Source organism: Podarcis bocagei (genome assembly GCF_964188305.1).
Source record: "Podarcis bocagei genome assembly, chromosome: 1".
NCBI classification, from domain to species: Eukaryota; Metazoa; Chordata; class Lepidosauria; order Squamata; family Lacertidae; genus Podarcis; species Podarcis bocagei.
The window spans coordinates 18,903,348-18,925,751 of record NC_138125.1 but is presented as its reverse complement, the minus strand read 5'-3'; the positions used below and the strand labels follow the sequence as shown (position 1 = coordinate 18,925,751).

General features: G+C 47.0%; 1 protein-coding gene across 5 annotated transcripts in view; it reads right to left on the bottom strand.

Annotated features, from left to right (window-relative positions):
* BCL11B (BCL11 transcription factor B) overlaps positions 1-3,953 on the bottom strand; it is a 166,002-nt gene extending 162,049 nt beyond the window's left edge. Inside the window, exon 1 of one of the 5 annotated variants that reach the window (XM_081191652.1) lies at positions 2,047-3,953. In XM_081191652.1, the coding sequence (XP_081047778.1) occupies positions 2,047-2,104 (58 nt within the window). In that variant the 5' untranslated portion in view covers positions 2,105-3,953. Of the gene's footprint in view, positions 1-1,443; positions 1,559-2,046 lie in introns of those variants that run through there. The other 4 variants (XM_081191651.1, XM_081191655.1, XM_081191654.1 and 1 more) reach the window with 4 other exon arrangements.
* Between the last annotated feature and the right edge of the window lie 18,451 nt (positions 3,954-22,404).

The following is a 22,404-nucleotide window of genomic DNA, read 5'->3' as shown; positions in this document are numbered from 1 at the left end:
ATTCGCCAATCGATATAATTCCGATGTATTGTTACAAACAACAATTTTTATCAGCTGTAACAAAGGAGAGGAAAGAGAGAGAGGAGAGAGCGCTGTCACCAAATGCTGATGGCAGATGGCTGCTAGTCTTAGGCTTTCAAGGGGGAGGGGAGACGCCGGGCTATATATATATTTATTTATTTAAATTTTTAAGAAATATAACATACATATTCTATTATTCTCTCTCTGCGCGCGCCCCCCCAAACATCCTCTCCGGCTCGGCCCCCTTCCCTCTTGCTTCTTTCTCTCCCCCCTCTCTCTCTCACACTGCGCCCCCCCTTCTCCGCTCGCCCGGCTCCACACGCGCAACGGCTGCTTTGCAAAAGCCAAGCGTGCAAAGGGAGCTGTTCTTTTTGGCGTTATGTTTGGGGCTGTGATTTTTCTCTTTTTTCTCCCTCCCTCCGCGCCACCCCCACTACCCCATTAACAGGAACAGAGACCGATTTCCTTCCCTTGCATTATTCTTATTTTTTAATTCTGATACTAGCCTCCAAAATAAAATAAATTATTATTATTGATCATCCAGGTCAGGAGAGCAAAATGCACATCCCTGCTGCCTGCAAACCTTCAAGGCGCAACCTTTAGGTGTGTTGGGTTTCCACTGCATTTCAGTGTTGGAAATAGCGGAGTGGGCAGAAGCGAAATAAAGAGGAGCAGAGTTTGGGTGCTTTGTTTTTGTCCTTCATTATTAGCAGGGCAGGAGATATTTGCAAAGCGAAGCTGCTACTAAGGAAGACTGACACCACCCACCCTGGATCTGGACTCCTATACAGGCAACTCTGGGCCTGGATTCCACCACCACCACCATACACAACACCTACACCACCCGCGGCTCCTGGGAAAGGAACACCTCGTTCTAGATCGCTCCTCGCGCTTCCACCCCTCAACACACTGCTGCCTTGGGCTGCTTTTTTGCTACTACGATGAGATCCTACCACCTCGCTCTTTTGCAAAAGTGGCGCGCCTTTTTGCAGGACTCCTTCGCCGCTTTGCAAACTGTGCGCGCACTTCACTTTGCAAATATATATATGGTGCTACTTTACTTTGCAACGTGCACACAAAATGTACCCCTTCCCTCCCACCGTAACACACCTGTCTCCCCCCCCCCAAAAAAAACCCACACACACACCATTTTGCAGCAAGGTTAGCACATGCATAAATGCATACGAAAGCTACCTTGCGCTTAGGGCAGGGCAGCCGGACCTTGCCCAGGGGGGAGTCGAGCAAATGGCTCTCGCCCGCCTGCCGGTCTACCTGTACACTGTCATTTCTCTCGGCCCCTTCCCCAACGCCCGGTCCTGTTATGTCTCCGGTACCAAGCCGGGCTTCCCTAACGGATGACGATGGGGCGAGATGCAGACCCCCGTCGCTAGATCTCCCCCCCAACACACACACACACCCAACCTCGCCTTCCGCGCGCCGCCTCCGCCTCTCCCGGCTCCCCAGACCGGCCTCGCCGCTCCATCGCTGGCCTGCCAGGCGTCCCTTGCATGTGGTTCCCATTAAGGCTCCCCCCGCTCCAGCCACCTTCCTCTTCCCGGCTGCCGCCGTTGCTGCTCTCGCGTGCTCGCCAACTTTGGACCAGCCTTTCCAACCCAGCCTCTCTTCTGAAAGTCCCTGCTGCGGATCTCCCACCCGGCCGTCTTCCCCGCCGTCCCCAGCTCGCCTCTGCCGCTCTCAGCCGGCTTCGCGGCCTCCTCCGTTACCCTGCAAACTTTACTTTCCAGAACACCTATCCTGCCGGCCCCCCGCTTCTCTCCCTCCTCGACTCCCCTCTCCCCGTCAGCCACCGTCGTTCCCCCCCCCCCGCGCCAATTCTTTGCAAACTCTCCAAGACCCTTCACTTTACGCACAACACACCCCTTCTCCAATCTTTCCTGGTCAGCTTCACACACCACGCGCACAAACGCACCCCAACCTCCCATCACTGCTCTCCTTCTCCCAACACACACATAGAAACACCACTTTCCTTTCCGATCCGGCTCCTTTGAAAGAGTTGCAACTTACGCGTGATAATTTCCCTTTGTGATAAGTGCTGCGGATTCCCCTGCTTGCGACGGGACATTGCCCTGGCATTTACACGGTCATCGCCCGGAGAGCTGGACTTGGGTAGGGGGGGATCGGGTTGGAGGTGGTGGTGGTGGTGGTGGGGAGCGATCTTCTTCTTCCTCCCGGTCTTCTATTTTCTTCTTGGTACTTTTCTTCTTAAAAAAAAAGAAGAGGGGGGAACAGTTCCACCCCCCCTTTGGAGCACTCAAGATGAGATTCTTCCTTCAATTAAAAAATCATCATCGGAAGAGTGGGGAAGCCTTGGTTTTTGTTTTCGCAAGACAACTGTTTTGTTTGGTTGGTTTTTTTTCCTTTTCACCGCTTCCAGGTCTTTTCTTGAACTTCAGGAGAGAAGGGTGGTTTCCCACCCCCCCTCACCAAGCGCTGACACTTTTTTTTTTAATTTTTCCAGAGTGCTTTGGAGGCGGGGGGGGGGGGAGAAAAAGAAAAACAAGAGAGCAGAAGGGGGGGGGAGAGAAGCAAAGTGCACTTCTTCCACGAGGAGGAATCTTTTTAAAAAAGAAAAAAAATGGATTACATACACACACGCTCGCACAAAAGTAGAAAAATTGGAATTTCCCCACACGCAGAGAAAAATGCAGGAAAAAAATTACCCTTGCTGGGTTAATTAGAATTCTTTCTCTCTCGCTTTCTTGTCTCTTTTTTCAAAAAAGAAAAAGGGGGTAGCCCAAACTGTGTCTCCTCTTTGCCAGTTCAAGTGCCACTGGGTTGGTTTTTTGTTGTTGTATAATATTAATTTTTTTGCTTTGCTTTGCTCGCACCACTTTGCCACTGGCTTCACCCCCCCTCCTCCCCTCGCTTGGCACAGGGTCTTGCTAGGAAGGAAGCCCCCCAGTGCTTCTGGGTTAGTGCTGGCTATTACTAAGGAGATATATTGCAATGTGAAGATGGCGGAGTCCTGGTTCCCTGGGAGCGCTCTGTCTCTCTATGGCTGGGTCTGCCTCCGTACAATGGGATAAAATTCAAGTTCAAGTGCGGACGTGACGTTTAATCTGCACTAGAGACAAAAAAGACCTAGAGAGTAGGAGCACTGGGGGCGACTAGCGGTGGCTTTTTAACATTGTACCCTGCAAGAGAACAAGAAGAAGGGGGAGAAGAAGGAAAAGAGGAGGAAGGAGAGAGAGAGGGAGAGGGGGGAAAAGCCACCCTCAAACAGACTCCCAGCACACGCGCGGCTCCGACTGCTTAGCCAGGGCTACGTCTGCGGAGCACGCAGCCGAAATGAAATTAAGCAGAATTTAGCTGGGGAAGGGGGAGAAAAGAGGAGCAATCAGGGGAAAAAAGAGGGACCGAGAGTCCCTTTCTCCCAAACCATCGCCGATCAGGTTTAGGATGAGACGCAGGGAAGGTCTGGGGGGTGTTAGGTGGCGGGAGGGGGCAGATCAGGGCCCGGGCAGCCGCCTCCCCCCTCCTCCGCCCCTTGGCAAGAAGCCCAAAAGGGACGGCCGTCTCCCGGGGGAAGCGCTGGCGGGGGGGCGAGTAGGTAAGGGGGCTGGTGAAGCTCAGCGGGCTGGCGCCGGAAAGGCAGAAAAAGAGTGGGCGGTGAGAGCGGTGGGCTCGACCCGGCGAGCCAGGCGGGAGGGGGTTGAGGTGGGCGCCCCCCGGGAAGGGCGCGGGATCCATCCTGCTCTCGCTCGATCCACCTGCTCCGAGATCTCCCAGGCGGCTCGGATCTTTGCTTCGCGGAGATCCCTTCGCTGCCCCCCTTTCAACTACGGAGCTGTCTCGCCCGCTCTCCTCTTCCCCTGCGCGCAGGCAGCCAAGCAGGCGGCAGCGGCAGCAGCAGCAGCCCGACTCCGCTCCAAACACCTTCGCATTTCCAACAGTTTTTACAATAACACAAATATCTGCGTGGGGGAAGAGATATTTCTCTCTCGCCCCCCCCCCTCCTCTCAATCTGAATTGCGATTGCAGAGGGAGCCACAAAGACGCGCACACTCTCCTCTTCCTCGCTCCCTCTCTCGTCGTCCCCCCTCTCTCTACCCACTTCGCGAGGGAAAGGGTCCCTGTGAAATCCCCGGGCTCGTTGCAAACTCAGCATTGACCCGAAGGAAGCCAAAACCGGGCAAATCGGTAAATAAGTCACGGTGGACCTCCACGCGCCTCCCCAATACATTCCTACGCAGCGGTGGTTATTAAAACGCAAGGCAGGTGCGTTTTTACGCGGCTTCTGCAAGTTTCTTTTTGAAATGCGGGGTTCCCCAGTGACCTCTGAGATTTAGCTTTGCATTGAATTGCTTTCCGTGCCGGATCACTCTGGATGCACTAGTGCTCCTCCAGTTTGGGGGTCCCAAAGTTTATAACTAACCTGCATGCCCGCACAAACACAACGAGCAAGGTTGCTGTCCCCTAATTCTGATCAAATAACGCAGAATAACCATCACTGCTTGTTTCCACACGCTGGCGCATTTTGACTCTTTGGTTCTGACCGTAAACATGAAAGGGCGAGGAAGAGGGAACCGGTAAGTGGTATTTGCCACACTTTTAACCACCCTGATCCACAGAAGGGTGGTTAAAATGCCTTTAGAAGGCTCGCTTCGTCCACATTAAGTGGTGCTTGAGTTTATGACTTTGTACTAGACAGACCCAGTTCGGAACCAGTCGGCTCCAATAATAAGATCGCCTTCAGGAGGCCTGCGCGCAGGTGCCCCACAAGCCGCCACGATCCGAAAGAGCACCCAGCATCCTCTGCGAGGGATCCTGGAGACGTGGGCTTCGGGGATCACACGCTTTTTCATTGGCTCATTTCGAAACGCCGAGCGCGCGTGAGCCCTGCAAGCGAGAGAGCCATTGGAAAATGGATTTGCGCCCTGAAAGGGCTCCAGTTCACTAGCAGACCCCGCTATGGAGTAATTGCGCCCGTCGGTTTTGTCACTTCTGACACACACACACACACACACACACACACACACACACACACACACACACACACACACACCCATATGCAAGAAGTTGCAATCTGAATTACTAAGTGTAGCATGGGAGAATTCAAACACGTTTGGTGGGAGGGTAGAGATTGCATTAAAGGCCCTCTTCCTGTGGTTAACTTTCCTCTTCCCATTACTGGAACATAGGAAGCTGCCTACGACTGCGTCAGACCATGGGTCCACCTCGCTTCGTGTTGTCTGCACTGACTGGCAGCAGCGCGCCAAAGGATCAGGCAAGGGTCTCTCCCAAATATATCTGGAGAGGATAGGGAGTGAGGCTGGGACCTTTAGTACTCCAAGCAGTACTAGTACTCTAGTACTCTGCCATTGAAGATTAACTCCCCATCACCACCACCACACTTCCCACATAGTGTCCTTGCCCGGATTCACCACTTCCTCTACACTTAACAGCCGTTGGCTTGGGGCTCACTTGTAGCCCTCGCAGATCTAGACTGAATGGCTTGACCAGGAGAGGGATGTAGTGAGGTTTTTCTCCTGCTGGGAGAGGCGGCCCCGTCCAGTTTTAAGATTCACATCTCACCCTGCCCCACTTATTTATTAAGGGAACTGGTGCACCTATCTCAGAGTCGTCCACCGGACATGGTGAGCTGCTCTCCGGACAAGCAGTTTCCTAGCTAGCCCTACTTGGAGACGCAGGAGATCAAACCTTGGACTTTCTTCAGCCAGGCCAAGAGGATGCTCTGATCCTGAGCTCCGGCTCCCACCAGGCAGGGCTAGAGATGTGTGGAGAGGTCTTCCTCCCCTTCTGCTCCAGTCCCTGAGATGCTTTGATGATCTGCATTCATACATTCAGCTAAGAAGCAGAGCGGAAGACAACCCAGCAATAATTAAACCCCCTGAATTTAGTGGGAGAGTTAAAATATATGCGTAACGCTGCAACCCCCATATACACTTTTCTTGGAATATGTCCCACTGAATAGGACTTTACTTCTGATTGCCAATTTTTCACAACCAATGGGCGTTTAACAAGGCAAAGCAACCCTAGGCTAATATCCCACTGTGCTCAATGGAGCTCACTTCCAGGTAAGTAAATTTGGTCGGGTTGAGCATTCACTATTCCACTGTCCTTCCATCTTTCAAAGCGAAAACCAGCAGCCTGCTTCCATTTCCGGGATCTACTTGGAACCCCAAAGACCCCATCTTCCGTCTCATCCTTACTGTTATTTATTTGGGAACATGACACTCCTGCTTATTTGTTTCCACCTGAGGGCAGAATAGAGGACTCCCCCCCCCCCGCGCGCCCCAAATAAATAAACTCAGAAGTGGGATGAGTGAGGGCGCCAAGGCGGGCCCTCGTTGGCCAACCCCCGGCCCAAACTTCCCCCAACTGCTCTTCTGAAGACCTAGGCTCAGTTCTCCTCGCTCTCCACTCAACAAAGCGGGCAAGAGAGATGGAGCGAGTCGTCCAGCGCCTCTTTAAACCCCCTTCTCCAGCCCCTCTCCCAGACCTTCGCAGATTCGCTGGGGGCTTTGCCGGTTTATACAAAAGGCAAATTAGCATCACGATAGAAACAACTTCTTGCAACACAGGAAGCCGCCGAAAAGGAGAGAGCGAGAGAGATGGCTCTTTCTTCGACGCACACGCGCGCGCTGTTTCAAAAAGTTGTCCAAACAATCCTAGCGACAAAGAAAAGAAAGAGGAGGGGGCGCCTTAAAGGACCCGCTGCTGCGATTGTGTGAAAAGAGGCAGGGATTTGTGGGGTTTTCATACTCTTGGTGGAACGCAGTGCTTTGTGTCCCACGCCCTCAAACTCCCCCGCCCCCCAAAAACTAGGGTGTTTTCCCCCAAACTTATTCCAGATATTAAATCGTATGTCCCATTTTTCTACAGTTTTACGCGTGAAACGCGCCAGCCCCACCTGGCATCACTATAATTGATGCCAAGAGTAGAGGGGTCCGAATGTTTCCAGGTAGCCTTTCTAGGCTCGTAAAGTGCCCCAGAAGATACAATAGTAATTGCATACTGTCCTTGGTGTGTTGTGCGCCGCCCTGTGCTCCTAAGTGCGGAGGAAGGTCCGGGTATAAAAACCACGTGATAACTAAAGAAGTTGGAGCAAATAGTTCAGGAAACAAAAGCTCCGGTGAGCATCTTGGACTTGAACTCCGACGCGCGAATCCTTCTCCGGGAGAGTTCCTGCACAAATTTCCCAGAGCAGTTTTATTTCCTTCGTTTACACAAGTCTTTATTTCCCACAGCTTCTTTTTCTTACTTCTTGCTGAGTTGTTGGTAATCCTTTAATACCAGTGTCAAGCCAAACACACACTTCTAGGGCTGAGATCCGCGGCACACTTACCTAGGAGTAAGTCCCACTTGAGTTGTTGGACTGGCTGCCGAGTTAATATGTAGTGGATCGGCCCATAAAACTTTGATAGGTAGACTCACATTTTTATAAAATACCCCTACTCCTTCGAACCCACCCTGCTGGGTTGCATTCACACAAACCCAAACATCTGTGCGAATTTGTAGGTCACGTTCTTCCACCAGAAATTAGGTCCCAAATGCGAGTTCACATCAGAAGTCAGTCCCCTAAAAATCAGGGCGACTTGCTTCTTAGGAAACACGTATAGGACTTGACTTTGAGTATACTGTAAATTCAGAATAGGCAATGTGAAGAATACTGTACTCTTGTTTCACGACTACGCAGCAGTAACGCTTATTGACAGCGTGGAAATTTGAGGCACCCTCTGCTCCAACCGACGCTTCTGAATACAGAAGGAGGGCTTGGAACTATCCCTGAAGAGTAACAAAAGTGAGGTCTTGTGAACGCGTCCTACGTGTTAAGAGGAGGAAACTGTTTAGCGGGGGTGGGGTTGGAACCCCAAGAGATTTCTGCCGACTAATGGCCCTTTCCACCTTTCCAGCAGACCCAGAGAGGCGAGGCGAGCAAAGTCCACCTTGAGTGCATTTTTATTTTTATTTTTTGTCACTCCGGGCAGGAAACTTCAAACGGCCTGGTGGGGTGTGCGGAGCAATCGGGGGATAGACACACCTTGCTAGGCCACACTCCTTGTCAGGGGCTATTCAGATCCAAGATAAGGGCGAATAAACGACTGGCCGCGTCGCCTTCCTGAGTTTATTGCAAGCGGAGAGGGGGCGCGCGCAAAGCTGCTCTTCCGGAAGAGATAAAGGCGCTAGATCACATGAGGGTGGTGGCGTGTATTATTATTATTATTATTATTATTATTATTATTATTATTATTATTATTATTATTATTATTATTATTATTATTATTATTATTATTATTATTAAAAAGCGTTTTCTGCGTCCTGGATATGTCCTAACGACGAGATTTGCGGGCGGTAGGGGTCGGGAATATATTCCGAAGTGATTTCCACAGCCTCTCCTCTCCTCCCTCCCCCGTCTGGCACTTGTGATCATTAGCACCGCGAAAGCTGTTAATGTCTTGTCTCACAGCTCCCCCTTTGGTCTCTCCGCGCTGCTCGTCTCGCGTTCAAAGTCAGATCAATAGCAGTCTCTCGCTAACCTTGACCTCTCCCTCGACCCCGCCTCCATCTGCAGCTGGCCCCACTGTTTTGTTCACACACACCCCCCCCGCCCGCCCCACTCCGTCGATATCCCAGCCACAGTCGGGGACAAGAGACAAATAAGAGGGACTCGCTTCTCTCTAAGGGCAGCAAGGAGAGGGGGGGAGATAGAAAGGGTGTGGGGGTGTTTAAACCTTCTCCCCCCAACTCCCTCCCCTTTTACAACAAAGGTCCAGGTCGCCAGTCACGTTGGCCGGACGATGCCCCTCCCTGATGCGGAGTGTTTATTGCTTTGTCTGCATTTCTTCCTTCGCGACCCCCCCTCCCCGTCCCATGTCTCTCACCGCCCCCCACTCCCCACGCCAGTCCTCTGCAAAGCGCGCAAGAAGTCTGCAAGGTTGCAAAGGAAACGTGGCAGGTTCCCATCGGCTACTTTGCAGAGGCATCATAAAAACGCGGGAAAAGTCTGCTGAACTTTTTGTTATTATTTTAACAAATAATAACAAATTGGCCGCCGTCTTGCAGTGGGGACAATCAAATCCCCCCCATGTACTTCTTTTCTTTTCCGGGGGCGTTTTAGAGTTATGGTGGGCACGGTTCTGGAGAAAGTTGCGCCCTGAGCCTTTGCATTGAAGTGGGTCCCATTGAATTGTGTTTTGTTTTTCCCAAAAGAAACGCGCGGAGGAATTGCAACTTTTTTTTCTTTTCTTTTTTAAGGCGACGACATAGGTTGGTGGGTATTTGTTTTGTTTTTGTTTGCACGAGCGCGCTTACTCGGGAGTAAATCCCATTGAAACCCGTGGGGCTTACTTCCAAGTAGACACGGTTTAGGACCCAAACGCAAAGCAAGCGACCAATATACTATTTATCATAATGGCACCGTGATTAGAAAGCCTGGAAAACAAGAGTTAGGTTTAGTGTGGTTTTTTGTTTTTTTTTTTTTAGGAAAGGAAAGGAAATTAAACGCAAGTTATTTTATGTAATGAATACTAGATCAAAGTACCGGGTTAAATAAAATGTGTCTTCGGTTATAAGAATATGATAAATGTGAATGCTCCATTTTATTAACTGCTCAAGATACTGAGACATGTATTATTTTCTACATAGTCATACAGTATAGCACGGGTAATCACAAATCAAAATTGTGCAACAGCAGCAGCAGCTCAAACCTATGTAGGTTTACTAGGAGGGAAGCCCCACTGTGTTCAATGGGACTTCCTCCCATGTAAGTGAATGCAGCATTTTTCAGCTTCGGGTGAGAGTCAAACGTTCCTTAGTATCAGGTCATACAGAGAATGAAGGTTATGCAAGGCTCAGGTTTGAAAGCGTGTTTGGAGGAAATATTTTTGGCAAGCCATATTACCGCACCAGCGTATTAACCAATCACGTTCTCCGGTGAAGCCAAATGCTCTAGAATAGAAGGGCACCACAAAACCCGGGAAAGTGCCAAAACCCGGGCCAGCTCTCGATTGCACTGCCGTGTTGCAAAATTTAAATGCGCAGGTTAAAAGTTTGTGGCGCCACTTCGCTTTAGGAGCAAGACACGCCGCCTGCTTTCACTTTTGCAAAGTTTGTGTTTTGCGCTCTTCCCCGACCCGACCCGTCCGATGCAACTGTCAACTTCAATGGGATGCAAGTCGGGCTAGAGATTTCTGTTTAGAGGAGATTTCGGAGTTAATCCCTTCTGTCTCCTTGAACTTTTAGTGGGACTACTCAAGAGTAAAAACGCACAGGGTGATCGGGCTGGAAGTCGTTTGTGGGAGGGGGTGGGAAGAGACACATTTTTATTTTTATAATTAAAACTGCCTCCCTCGATCGAACTTCTTTTATTACTAATGCTCTGTCTGCGGCATAATGTCTCTTTTAAGTGTTGAAGGAAAAGGAGGCGCGTTTGGGTGTGTGAAATAACATTGAGCCAGAAGCTGATGAAAAAGTCGCTCCACCTTGCGAGGAAAAGAGGAAGCGCAGCATGTTATCTATAGAGGAGAAGAGCTTTTGCATCCAGTGAGCGTATATCTCTACCGGGGGCCGGTTCATTTAAAATAAAAATAAATAAACAGAGACATTCTACAAAGGATTCCCCATATTTGACTGCTTAGAAGCCGTCTGAACATTAAGCGAAATATGGATAGATGAATAGATGAGCTCACTTACTGCTTTCTGCCCTGAATTGGAAATCCGAAATTTAGTACAGTGATGGTACCATTTTTTTTTTTACAGGTGAGTACAGAAAGGGCAAACAAAGTATATTTCTAGGTGGACAAGTTGTGTCTGAAATAAATATAATAGTACATATTTAAAACCTTTATAATTCAACTTTATAATGAAAAATAAAAATATTTCCTTTGGCTTGAATGCTAAAGTGTTCCCTATGTACATATCACCAACGATGTGAACAGCTTAAGAATGACACAGCACGCCAAGGTACATGCAATGTTAGGAATATCATTAAAAGGTAGAAAAGCTAATTGGATGTGGCAAATATCAAAGGTTATGGACCTAGTGAACAAATAAATGCAGGACATGTGGCGAGACGTGATTTGGGCCAATGGAATAAAGCAGTGTCAGTATGGAGACTACAATTTCAAAAGACCACGAAGGTGATCACCTGTAGACAATCTAAAACTAACAGCAGAGCTTATGTGGGTGCAAGGAGCCAACAGAAAATGATGGAGAGAACTTGAAGAGGCATCAATCCAAAGATGAATGGGGAAAACTGCAAAAGAAGAAGTCAGGGGGCACAGGTGGGGCAAGCTCCTTATTTGGTGGTGGTGGGGTGCTTGCCCCCTGCCCCCCTCTAGTGCTGCCCATGGGTTAGTGCCACAAAAGTGTGTGTGTGTGTGCTTGCTGAGCTTAGCACCATCACCCAAACAGACTTGAGGAAGACTGGTTTCTATGGGAATGTTTGGATGGTGGAATCCTTTACATTCCAGAAAACGGGTTAAGCGGGTTGGGGGGGAGGTTTCTGCATCAATCTGCATCCAGGCAGATTGCAGGTGCCAGCATAAGATCACACACTATCCAGCTTTTTCACAGAGTTGTGTCTCTTGTGTCGCCCTTTAGTTGCACGTTCAAAATGCACTGAGATCATTTCAACAAAGCTTTCATAGCTCTGGTTGACGTCCCCACCTCCTATCTGGTAGGCCCTCTTCCTCCAGCATTTTGTCCTTCGCCTCCATCCATACACACAAAATTCAACACCTGTGTGCTTCCATTGCTGGACTCTCTTGCAAATGGCTTCTCCATGCAAACCAGGACGTGACCTCATCTTATCTCTGTGGCTGCGATCTCCTGGGTGACACAGATGTGGCTAGGCAGTTGAATGCGTACTCTTATCTGTTTCCCTCCCTCTTAGCCACCCCTCCACACTGCCCCAGGCCCTGGCAACCCACGTTACGCCACTGCATGCGCAATACAAGGAAAGAGAGTTTGCAGTGTGTGCCTGCCACTTGCCCTTGCGCTGAATGCTATCACAGGTGGGATAAATAAAAATAATAACCAGCACCTTAGGCTCTCTGACGTATTGCTATGTTTCATGAGAGTCATAGAGCTAGAAGGGTCCACAAGGGTCATCTCATCCAACCTACCGCAGTGCAGGAAACTTTTGCTTTGTGGGGTTGTGATGGAAAGACACATGCGATGGGGTTTTCAGGTTCTAAATTAGCCTTCCCCAACCCAATGCCCTCAAGATGTTGCTGTGCAGTAGCTTTTGGGAAAACATAATGAAACCATTTTCAGTCCCTATTGAGCCCAGTAGTGAACTTTGAATTAGCTCCATCCATATTTCTGCTTTTTATATTCCAGGGCTGTGCAAATTAAGCTGGTATCATCAGAAATGTATGTTCCAACTGGGTTTTTTGGGGTTTTTTTGCATTATTTTTTGCTAGACGTTAAGGCTATCAATGGCTACTAGCTATGAATGATGGCTATATATTACCTCTGCAGGCCTTTGAATACCACTTGTTAGGAATCACAGCTGAGGAGTGAATTGCTGATTTCAGATTGTGCTTGTGGGTTTCTCATAGGTCAACCACTGTGAGAGCATGATGCCGGACTAGTTGGGTCTTTGGCCTGATCCTGCAGGGCTCTACTTGTGTTCCGATCCCTAAAAGTAATCTTTTAGACGATGCAGAATGACGAGACTTAAAAGAAACAAACAATATTCAAAACAAAGAGTTAAAATTTCAAGTATTTAGATTTACTGAGAACATTTGCAGATACATTATTCTTGTCAACAAAGGAAGAAACGCCAACTCTACTGGGGACACCTAACCTGGGAGCAATAAGTTTGGATTGAACATTAAGTGCAGATTATTGTTTTCAAGGAACTGGTAATGGAGTTTGCTAGGAGTGCAGCTTAAGTGAGTTTAACAAGGGGAATATCATTATTTGTGTCCTTTGGGGAACCAATTATTATTAATCTGTTACACAGCACTTTAATTGGGCAAAAACAATTCAAGAAAACATATTTCCCTCATTCGTCTTCTTGACAGCTCTGTGAGACATGTAAGGATTTATTCTTTCCATTTTACAGATATAGGGACTGAGGTGGAGTTTATGAGCTATTCACACGCCATACATCTGAGACACAGAATTCAGGAAAAACTTTATTAGGATTTGCAAATCCAAACTAGGGCAACTTTTCTAGGCCTCCATTTTGTGAGGTTGCTATATGTCTATGTACCACGATCCTATGCTTGTTTGCTTAGAAGTCAATCGAATTGTGTTCAACTCCCTTTTGCCTCGTCTCTCATGAATGCACTTAGAATTATAGCCTTATACTTGTTGAATGACTGCCATTTTTAAGCAGAATTCTCTCGCTGGAGAAAGCCAGTGTGAATTTTATTTTGGGTCTTCTGTGATGAAGGGATTAACGAACAGCATGGATAGATGTGGTGCAAGGACCAGATTAAAGGTAACATTGAAACCTGGTCTTGAAGTGATTGTTCAACATATGATGAAGCTTCCCTCAACATAGTGATGGCAGAAGCTACACAGGCCGAAGCCTGTGGCCCCAACCTACAACATTTATCCAATGAAATTAGGGACATCCTATTTAATAATAATAATAATAATAATAATAATAATAATAATAATAATAATAATAATAATAATAATAATAATAATTCTATGCCCTTTTAAAATGTGTTGGAGGCAGTGCTTTTTTTTCTAGAAAAAGAGGTGCAGGAACTCCCACCTTTTTGGGACGGACAACCCTAAGTTGTTGAGCTACGAGCACCGTTCTGGCAGCAACGCTAAAAAGGTGCCAGACCTCACCACAGAGGAAAAAAATTCTGTTTGGGGGATGTTATTGGGTTGTTGTTTTTATTTTGAGTATGTATTTTGTGGTTTTATATTCTGATTTTATTCTGTGAACCGCCCTGAGACCTGCAGGTATAGGGTGGTATATTAAACAAACAAACAACCCCACCAATCTGACTGGGTTGCATTTTAAAAAACTCCCCTATACAGGGCTGCCTTCAGATGTCTTCTAAAGGTTGTATAGTTACTTATCTCCTGGGCTCGGAGGTCACATAACTGCATACCCTCCAACGTTTCTCCCATGAAAATAGGGACGCCCTACATTGCTCGATCTCAGCTCCTGCCAACCTAGCAGTTCGAAAGCACATCAAAGTGCAAGTAGATAAATAGGTACCGCTCTGGCAGGAAGGTAAACAGCGTTTCTGTGCGCTGCTCTGGTTTCGCCAGAAGCGGCTTTGTCATGCTGGCCACATGACCCGGAAGCTGTACGCCGGCTCCCTCGGCCAATAAAGCGAGATGAGCGCCACAACCCCAGAGTCTTCCATGACTGGACCTTACGGTCAGGGGTACCTTTACCTTTACCATACCCTTCAACATTTCTTTGATGGAAATGGGGATGTCCTAAGGGAAAGCAGGACATTCGATGATCAAATCAGAAACTGGGACAGCTTCTGTAAATCCGTGACTGTCCCTACAAAAATAGAAACATGTTATGGTTTCTGATTTGATCCTGGAATTGACCCACTTTCCCTTAAGATGTCCCTGTTTTCATTAGAGAAACATTGATGGTTATGGCGTTATCTGGCCCCTGAACCATCTGAAGGCATCCCTGTACAGTCAAACCTCGGTGGTCGAACGTAATCCGTTCCAGAAGACCGTTCGGCTTCCGAAACATTTGTCAACTGAGGTCCAGCTTCCAATTGGTTGCAAGAACTTCTTGCACTCAAGTAGAAGCTGCATTGGATGTTTGGATTCCAAAAAACATTAAAAAAACCAGAGCATTTATTTTCAGGTTTTTGGCATTTGGGAGCCGAAACGTACGATAACAGAGGCGTTTGGGAACCGAGGTTTGACTGTATACAATTTTTTTTTAATGTTCCATGTTTTGTTATGTTTTTATGAATGTTGGAAGCTGCCCAGAGTGACTGAGGCAATCCAGTCAGATGGGGATGGTATAATAATAATAATTGTTGTTGTTTAGTTGTTTAGTTGTTTAGTCGTTTAGTCATGTCCAACTCTTCGTGACCCCATGGACCAGAGCACACCAGGCACTCGTGTCTTCCACTGCCTCCCGCAGTTTGGTCAAACTCATGTTCGTAGCTTCGAGAACACTGTCCAACCATCTTGTCCTCTGTAGTCCCCTTCTCCTTGTGCCCTCCATCTTTCCCAACATCAGGGTCTTTTCCAGGGAGTCTTCTCTTCTCTTGAGGTGGCCAAAGTATTGAAGCCTCAGCTTCAGGATCTGTCCTTCAGTGAGCACTCAGGGCTGATTTCCTTCAGAATGGATAGGTTAGATCTTCTTGCAGTCCATGGGACTCTCAAGAGTCTCCTCCAGCACCATAATTCAAAAGCATAAATTCTTCAGCGATCAGCCTTCTTTATGGTCCAGCTCTCACTTCCAAACATCACTACTGGGGAAACCATAGCTTTAACTATATGGACCTTTGTTGGCAAGGTGATGACTCTGCTTTTTAAGATGCTGTCTAGGTTTGTCATTGCTTTTCTTCCAAGAAGCAGGTGTCTTTTAATTTTGTGACTGCTGTCACCATCTGCAGTGATCATGGAGCCCAAGAAAGTAAAATAATAATAATAATAATAATAATAATAATAATAATAATAATAATAGGTAGGATGTCCCTGTTTTCATGGGAGAAATGTTGGAGGGGATGCAAAAGATCTATTACAAACATGCCAGTTGCACCTTCCTCTGCCGCAAAATGTCAACAACTTTCTGTACCAGAAACCTTGGCAACGGAATTTGCCACTTTAAAGCTGTGGCTAGCCACGTTGAATCACCGTTTTCTCGGTGAGGCTGAGGGCTTTCCTCCCCTTTCCCTTGGCCTGTTTAAAAGAGAGAGAGAGCAAGAAAGATTCCCCAGATGCCTTGCCTATGCTTCCTGCTTGTGATCTGTGGGTCAAGGCCATAATTATAGATCAGCTGTTCGGCTCACCTCAGCTGACACTTTGAAATGTAATTTAGGATGATTAGGCAACCTCAGAGCCTGCTGGACCAGGGGGATGCTTATGCTGCGGTGGGAAAAAAAGGGGGGAGGCCACACTGATGCAAAAGCCTTTTCTGAGCCAGCCAACCATTCCACCTGGACCCCGCTACAAATTATTGTTTTCAATTACCACCTGTGCATGTCTTCCCATGCAACTTATTGATGTCGAATTACAACAACACTGGTATAAATAAGTTATGCTGCAGTTGTAAAATGGGAGAGAATTTTGTTGCAGCAATTATGTTCGGCAAGATGACAAAATAAATTTCCAGTGCTGCGCTTGCAACAACTTGGGGAATTTAAACCTCATAATTTCCATTCATTTCAGATAATTTGGAGTAATTTCTATATGTAATAACTTCTGTAATGAAAAACGCAGCAGTGGTGAAGTGATTTCGGCTCTCCTCTTTTGTTTTCCGTCGGCTCGGTTTGAGCCTCCGATGGCATAATGCGGGGCAAAGAATAAAATAAAATAAAAGAGAGAGAGAGTAACGATAATATTTCCCTTTCGTATGGGCTGAGTAATTCTTTCAGCAAAATCACAAACTAATACCAGGACTAAATCTCTGTCCGTGAAATGAAAAATAAATTGAGTTAAAGAAAGTGAAAGAGTATCAAAGGCCCTGGATGTTTTATTGCGACTTTATTGAATCGTAGCCATCTCTATGTTCTATCACTTGTCCCGAGGGGGTTGGTGTTTTACGAAAGGGCACAAGGCAGAGACACCTGTGTCCCTAGATCAAAACCACAGATTGCTAGAGCAAATCTTTCTTTCTTTCTCCATCTCTTCTCAGTTCTGTTTCATACTAATTTTAAAACAGAAATAAATAATTGGGTGGGGTGGGTGGGGATTCTATATATTTAAAAGTACAGGGGGAAATTTATGCTAGTTGTTCAAGATTATTATTTTTGCATGGGACTAATAAACAGCTGCTTCTCATTCATTCCCTACACGGAAAACTATTCCATGTAGGAAGTTGCATTAAACTACTGTGTGTAGATTCTTATGTGATCATAGAAAGCTCAAGCAGTTTCTGTTTACCTTTTCCTGGTAGATCACCATTTGCTTTTCAGCTGCCACCACTTGTTAAAATTTTGTTAGCGTGGATCCCTGCTCCGCACCCTCCCAAATAATCATCATGTATATCCTACTTATTCCCCAGTAATTCCCTCCCCACATTCTCTGGAAGTTGAATGACTGTGTGTTTATGCGTCTTGAATCCCTCCTCATCCCTCCCAATCTATTTTTCCTTTTGTATTGTGTCTTCTAGATTAGATTCACCCAAGTTCAAACCCTAGCAGCTCCAAATAAATGATCTCAGGGAGCAGGGCTGGAGGGAATTCTGCCTGATATCTTAAGAGAGCCACTGTGAGGAGGAGCAACTAGCAGTGGTCTTGAAGGATTTATAGTGTAGCTTCATGAAACGGATAGTTAGGAGTAGGACAGGGGAATGTTAGCATCAAATATAATCTGAGCCTATAAATTACTATTGGTATGAAGCTTGTTTAAGAAACAACACATCAAATAGTAGTTGATATAGCCTATGATGTACCTTCTGCCCACTCCTGGCCATATGCAGCCATTTTTGGAGTTCAATTTCACCTGGATAAAGATCTGTTCTCAAGTTTCATCAAGCCAGAGCGCAGCTCATTGAAATGTTCTGACTAGTTGCACAAGAGTTAGGAGTTGCTGTCTAAAAACAGATGCCTGTCATCATAGTGACTTACCTGATGTCTTTCTAGCTACAGGTATTTTATAATTCGGCCTTTACAGATAAGAGCAGTAGGATACAATGGCAAAGATTGGGTGGAAATCTGCAAAAAACAAACAAACCCCAAACCAAAATACAATGTGAACGTTATAAACTTACAGACAAACAGGGCAGAATCAATCAGTGCATGTGTTTCTGCTTGCCTGCTGCAAGCATTCCTCCTCTCCCCCACCCATGCGCTTTTCTGGGGGTTGTCTTGACTGCCCCAGAGCCAATTTGGGGGCGCCAGGGGCACGTAAGGAGAAGAGGAAGGACAGCTCCATTGCACAAGCAGAAGTCCTTGTGCAAGCTCCTTCTAGTGGGACCTGTTAGCTTCATGGAGCCCTGTGGTTCTGCAAACTTCAGTGCAACTTTACTGAGATAAAAATAAGGTATTGGAACAAAGAAGGTTAGGCTTTCAAAGAAATGCATTTGTAATGAAGAGATGAATTTAAAAGCACCAGCTTTCCTGGTGCTAATAGCAAGCCTCTTTGTGTTTAATACTGTGGAGAAAAATATGTCCAGGGGCCATCCGTCCAAATGTAAATACAGCCCCCTGCCAGCACTGCCAAGATCAATGAGAAACCGGATTATCTTGCTCATAAATGCTAGCCATTTGATCAGAGCCAAGGGCTGACTTGAAGTATGCTCTTGACTCTTCAGCATTCCTTCTTTCATCCTTCTTTCGCTTTCTTTGGGCTGATGAACCCAGTTCACGAAGGCAGCGCCTGAGCAACAGGCCTGGAGACAGAAAGACAGTTACCCCAAAATAACTGCTAAGCATGGGATGAAAAGACACAACCGTAAGCAACCCCATGAGATCTGAGGGCAGTTTGAAGGTGGGGTAGCTGTGCATACCTCCTTTAGCTCTGGAAAATAACTTTGCCAGGTTTGATATCATTTCAAGAAGTCACACACATTATAAAATATATGTGCAGCCTATTGAAAGCAAAGTCTCTCTCAAGCCACTCTTGAAAATAACTATTGTTTGCATCCAGCTTTAATTCATCCATAACAACTACCTTCCCCTAGTTCTGGGCTCACTGGCACAGATCTGATTCACACGTCCATATGCTGTATATTTCTTGATGGCTATGATATCAACTTGCACATGAAAATACACTGTTTCTGCTGTAAACAGCACTTCGAGCATGTTGCTTTCTAAGGGAGCCAGTTCCCACTTTCAGGTGCCAGCCACCATCATAATAAAGGGTAGATAAATCAATAGGGATGCGGGTGGTGCTGTGGGTTAAACCACTGTGCCGCCTGGGCTTGCTGATCGAAAGGTTGGTGGTTTGAATCCCTGCGACGGGGTGAGCTCCTGTTGTTCAGTCCCAGCTCCTGCCAACCTAGCAATTTGAAAGCACGAAGTGCAAGTAGATAAATAGGTGCCGCTGCGGTGGGAAGGTAAATGGCATTTCCATGCGCTCTGTCTTCCATCACAGAGTCCTGTTGCGTCAGAAGTAGTTTAGTTATGGTGGCCACATGACTTGGGAAGCTTGTCTGTGAACAAACGCTGGCTCCCTCAGCCTGAAAGTGAGATGAGCGCCGCAACCCCATAGTCGCCTTTGACAGGACTTATCCGCCTAGGGGTCCTTTGGATAAATCAATAATATACATGCACATTGTATGAACAGGCCCTTCATGTCTTGCAGCTGAAAGTGTGAACGAGCCCCACTGAAAGCTGTTTCAGTCTGATGACCCATTCACACTTGCCCCATCATTGTCTGATGCTGATCAAGCGCTGAAATATGTACAGATGAACCAGTTCTGTGGATTAGAAGTGAATCTTTGCAGCAGCTTGCCTCTTTGCTAGTTGTGTGATATAACACATAAGGAGTGCTTAGGTAATAGAACTGCAGAATTGCAGAGCTGGGAGGGGTCATGAGGGTCATCTAGTCCAACCCCCTGCAGTGCAGGAATACTTTTGCCCAATATGGGGCTCAAACCCTGAGATTAAGAGTCACATGCTTTACCAACTCAGCTATCCCCAGTCAGCTTCTTTCAAAGGCCACCTTTGAGTATGGCTGGAGATGCCAACCCTATCTATAATAGCCAGGAGTACCTTCCCGGATGTTGCTGGACTCAACCGCCATCATCCTTGACCACTGGGCATGCTGGCCAATGTACCTGAAGGCAACTGCACTCCAACCACATCTGAAAGGCCACAGGTCAGCCATTCCTGCTTTTCAACAACAAATTTGCAACATGCCCTCACCTTGCCCACACACTTTAACGTCTGGTTTAATTCATATTTTATTACATTTTCCATTCATTGTGCCACACAAGCCCAGCTACCATCACTATTCCCACTGTCAGCCTATTTAAAGCATAAAGAGCTAATGGGTTCACCTCCCCCCACTGAAAATTTGAATTTCTGGTGAGTTTGGCGACAGCATATTAGATGGAAATGTTGGGGTTTGGCATCAGTTCAGCCTTTGATGTTTTCTCCTTGTCAATGAAACACTATGGATTGGAGAAGACTAAAAAGGCTATTTTATACCCAGCTCTCCAGGTCTGTACTGACCGTTTTTTATATATATTGGCCAGGAATGGGTAGAATGTTTATTGCCTGTAAACAAGAGTTCCAGATAACCCTGAAGTACCAAGTTCCACTTAACTCTTTCTGTAGTGGAGAACAGCAGGAAGATAAAGATACATGCATCCAATATAAATGCACAAAGGGTTGCCAGCGTAGCCTGGTCCTCCAGCAGTGCTTCTCTTCAGCCTGAGTGCGGTTCTGGCACCTCTCAGGTGGGAGGCCATTGCAGACCAACACTCCCCCAGCTGCTTCTTGCCTTCATGTACTTCTGAGAAGCCTAAAACAAACATTTCAAGTCAAAACGGAAGCTGGCTAGCATGTGCGAGTCTACACTATTTGAAGATCTAGCTCCTAGCATCTCCTAGCTGCAATTGGTCAAGCTACGGGGTGGGCAGTTTGTATTTGCTTTTCTTCAATTCATCTCTTGTGTACTGGTGGCAGGCTTTAAGCTTGCCAGCACACACAGGCAGTGGCGGAGCTACCTGCTCCAGCACCGGGAGCGGCATACAACCGGGGGCGTGGCTGGCGTGTGTCCCAGGGGCGTGACGTGCCACCCGTGGAGGTGACGTGCCACTGCAAGTGGCGAGCGTCCTGGGGGGCAGTCGTGACATCAACCCCCCTGGGATGGCAGCCGGGGCAGACCACCACCCCTGCCCCCATCTTAGTCTGCCAGTGCACATGGGTGCTTGCACGGTAATAATAATAATTTATTATTTATACAACTGATTGACCTGCAGGAGAAGACCAGTCAGGCTCCAGGAGGGAAGCAGAAACAGCCAATCAGTTGTTGCATTCTAGGATCCTACCTGCCTATTGTTCTAGGATCCAAGCTTTGTACATAACAGTAAGAAAAGCACCAGGCTGTAAGAGTGTCCTTCTGCTGCAGGATCAGAGATGCAGGAAGGCTTGTATTTCCTTTCTGTATCTGTACTTCTTCTCACCTCTAGTGGATGTCTTTATATCTAGGGTGGAGATTGAAGGTCTATTTTGGATCAAATGGAGAAGAGCAGAAACAAGAAATGCAACTCTATGCACCTTCACCTTCATGACTTCCAAAGCTGCTCACCGCATAAACCTTCATGGCGCCACCTGATTTGTACTTGAAAACGACACGATTTCTTTTGTGGTTCATATGCCCCATCGCTGGTCGTGTCCCAACTACTGTTCTTCTGGGTTTCATGCAAACTATTCCCTATGCATGTTTACTAGTAAGTAATAAGTAGTAATAGTAAGTAAGTAATAAGTAGTAAGTAGTAAGGACGCGGGTGGCGCTGTGGGTAAAACCTCAGCGCCTAGGACTTGCCGATCGAAAGGTCGGCAGTTCGAATCCCTGCGGTGGGGTGCGCTCCCGTCGTTCGGTCCCAGCGCCTGCCAACCTAGCAGTTCGAAAGCACCCCCGGGTGCAAGTAGATAAATAGGGACCGCTTACCAGCGGGAAGGTAAACGGCGTTCTGTGTGCTGCGCTGGCTCGCCAGATGCAGCTTGTCACGCTGGCCACGTGACCCGGAAGTGTCTGCGGACAGCGCTGGCTCCCGGCCTATAGAGTGAGATGAGCGCACAACCCTAGAGTCTGGCAAGACTGGCCCGAACGGGAAGGGGTACCTTTACCTTTACCTTTACCTAATCCTTGCTGAGTTCCGTGGGACTAATGCCCCAGAGTGAAATCTGGTATTTTTAAAATTTAAAAATATTTAAATTGGACTCACATTCATTGGGTCCCTTTTTCCTTATCTACCTTAACCATCCAGCACCTGCTACCACTCTGAGAGATTTTGAAGCCCTTCTCAAAATGTAAATCACCTTGAGACGGTGGTTTAGAAGGCAATTAGTAAATTAACTGCAATTGTAATAATAATAATAATAATAATAATAATAATAATAATAATAATAATAATAATAGTGCCCCCAGCAAATGAGAGGTGCTTCTCAATGAGCCTTGCCTAGTATCTATCTGCAGTGTAGTCTTTTCAGCAACAAGGGTGAAAAAGCTTTTTGAATTTTCTCATACTGTCCCATTCCGGCCACTTTAATAATTTTTAGTATTAATGCCTTTTGGATATTTCTGTGTTTTTAGACCTGAGAA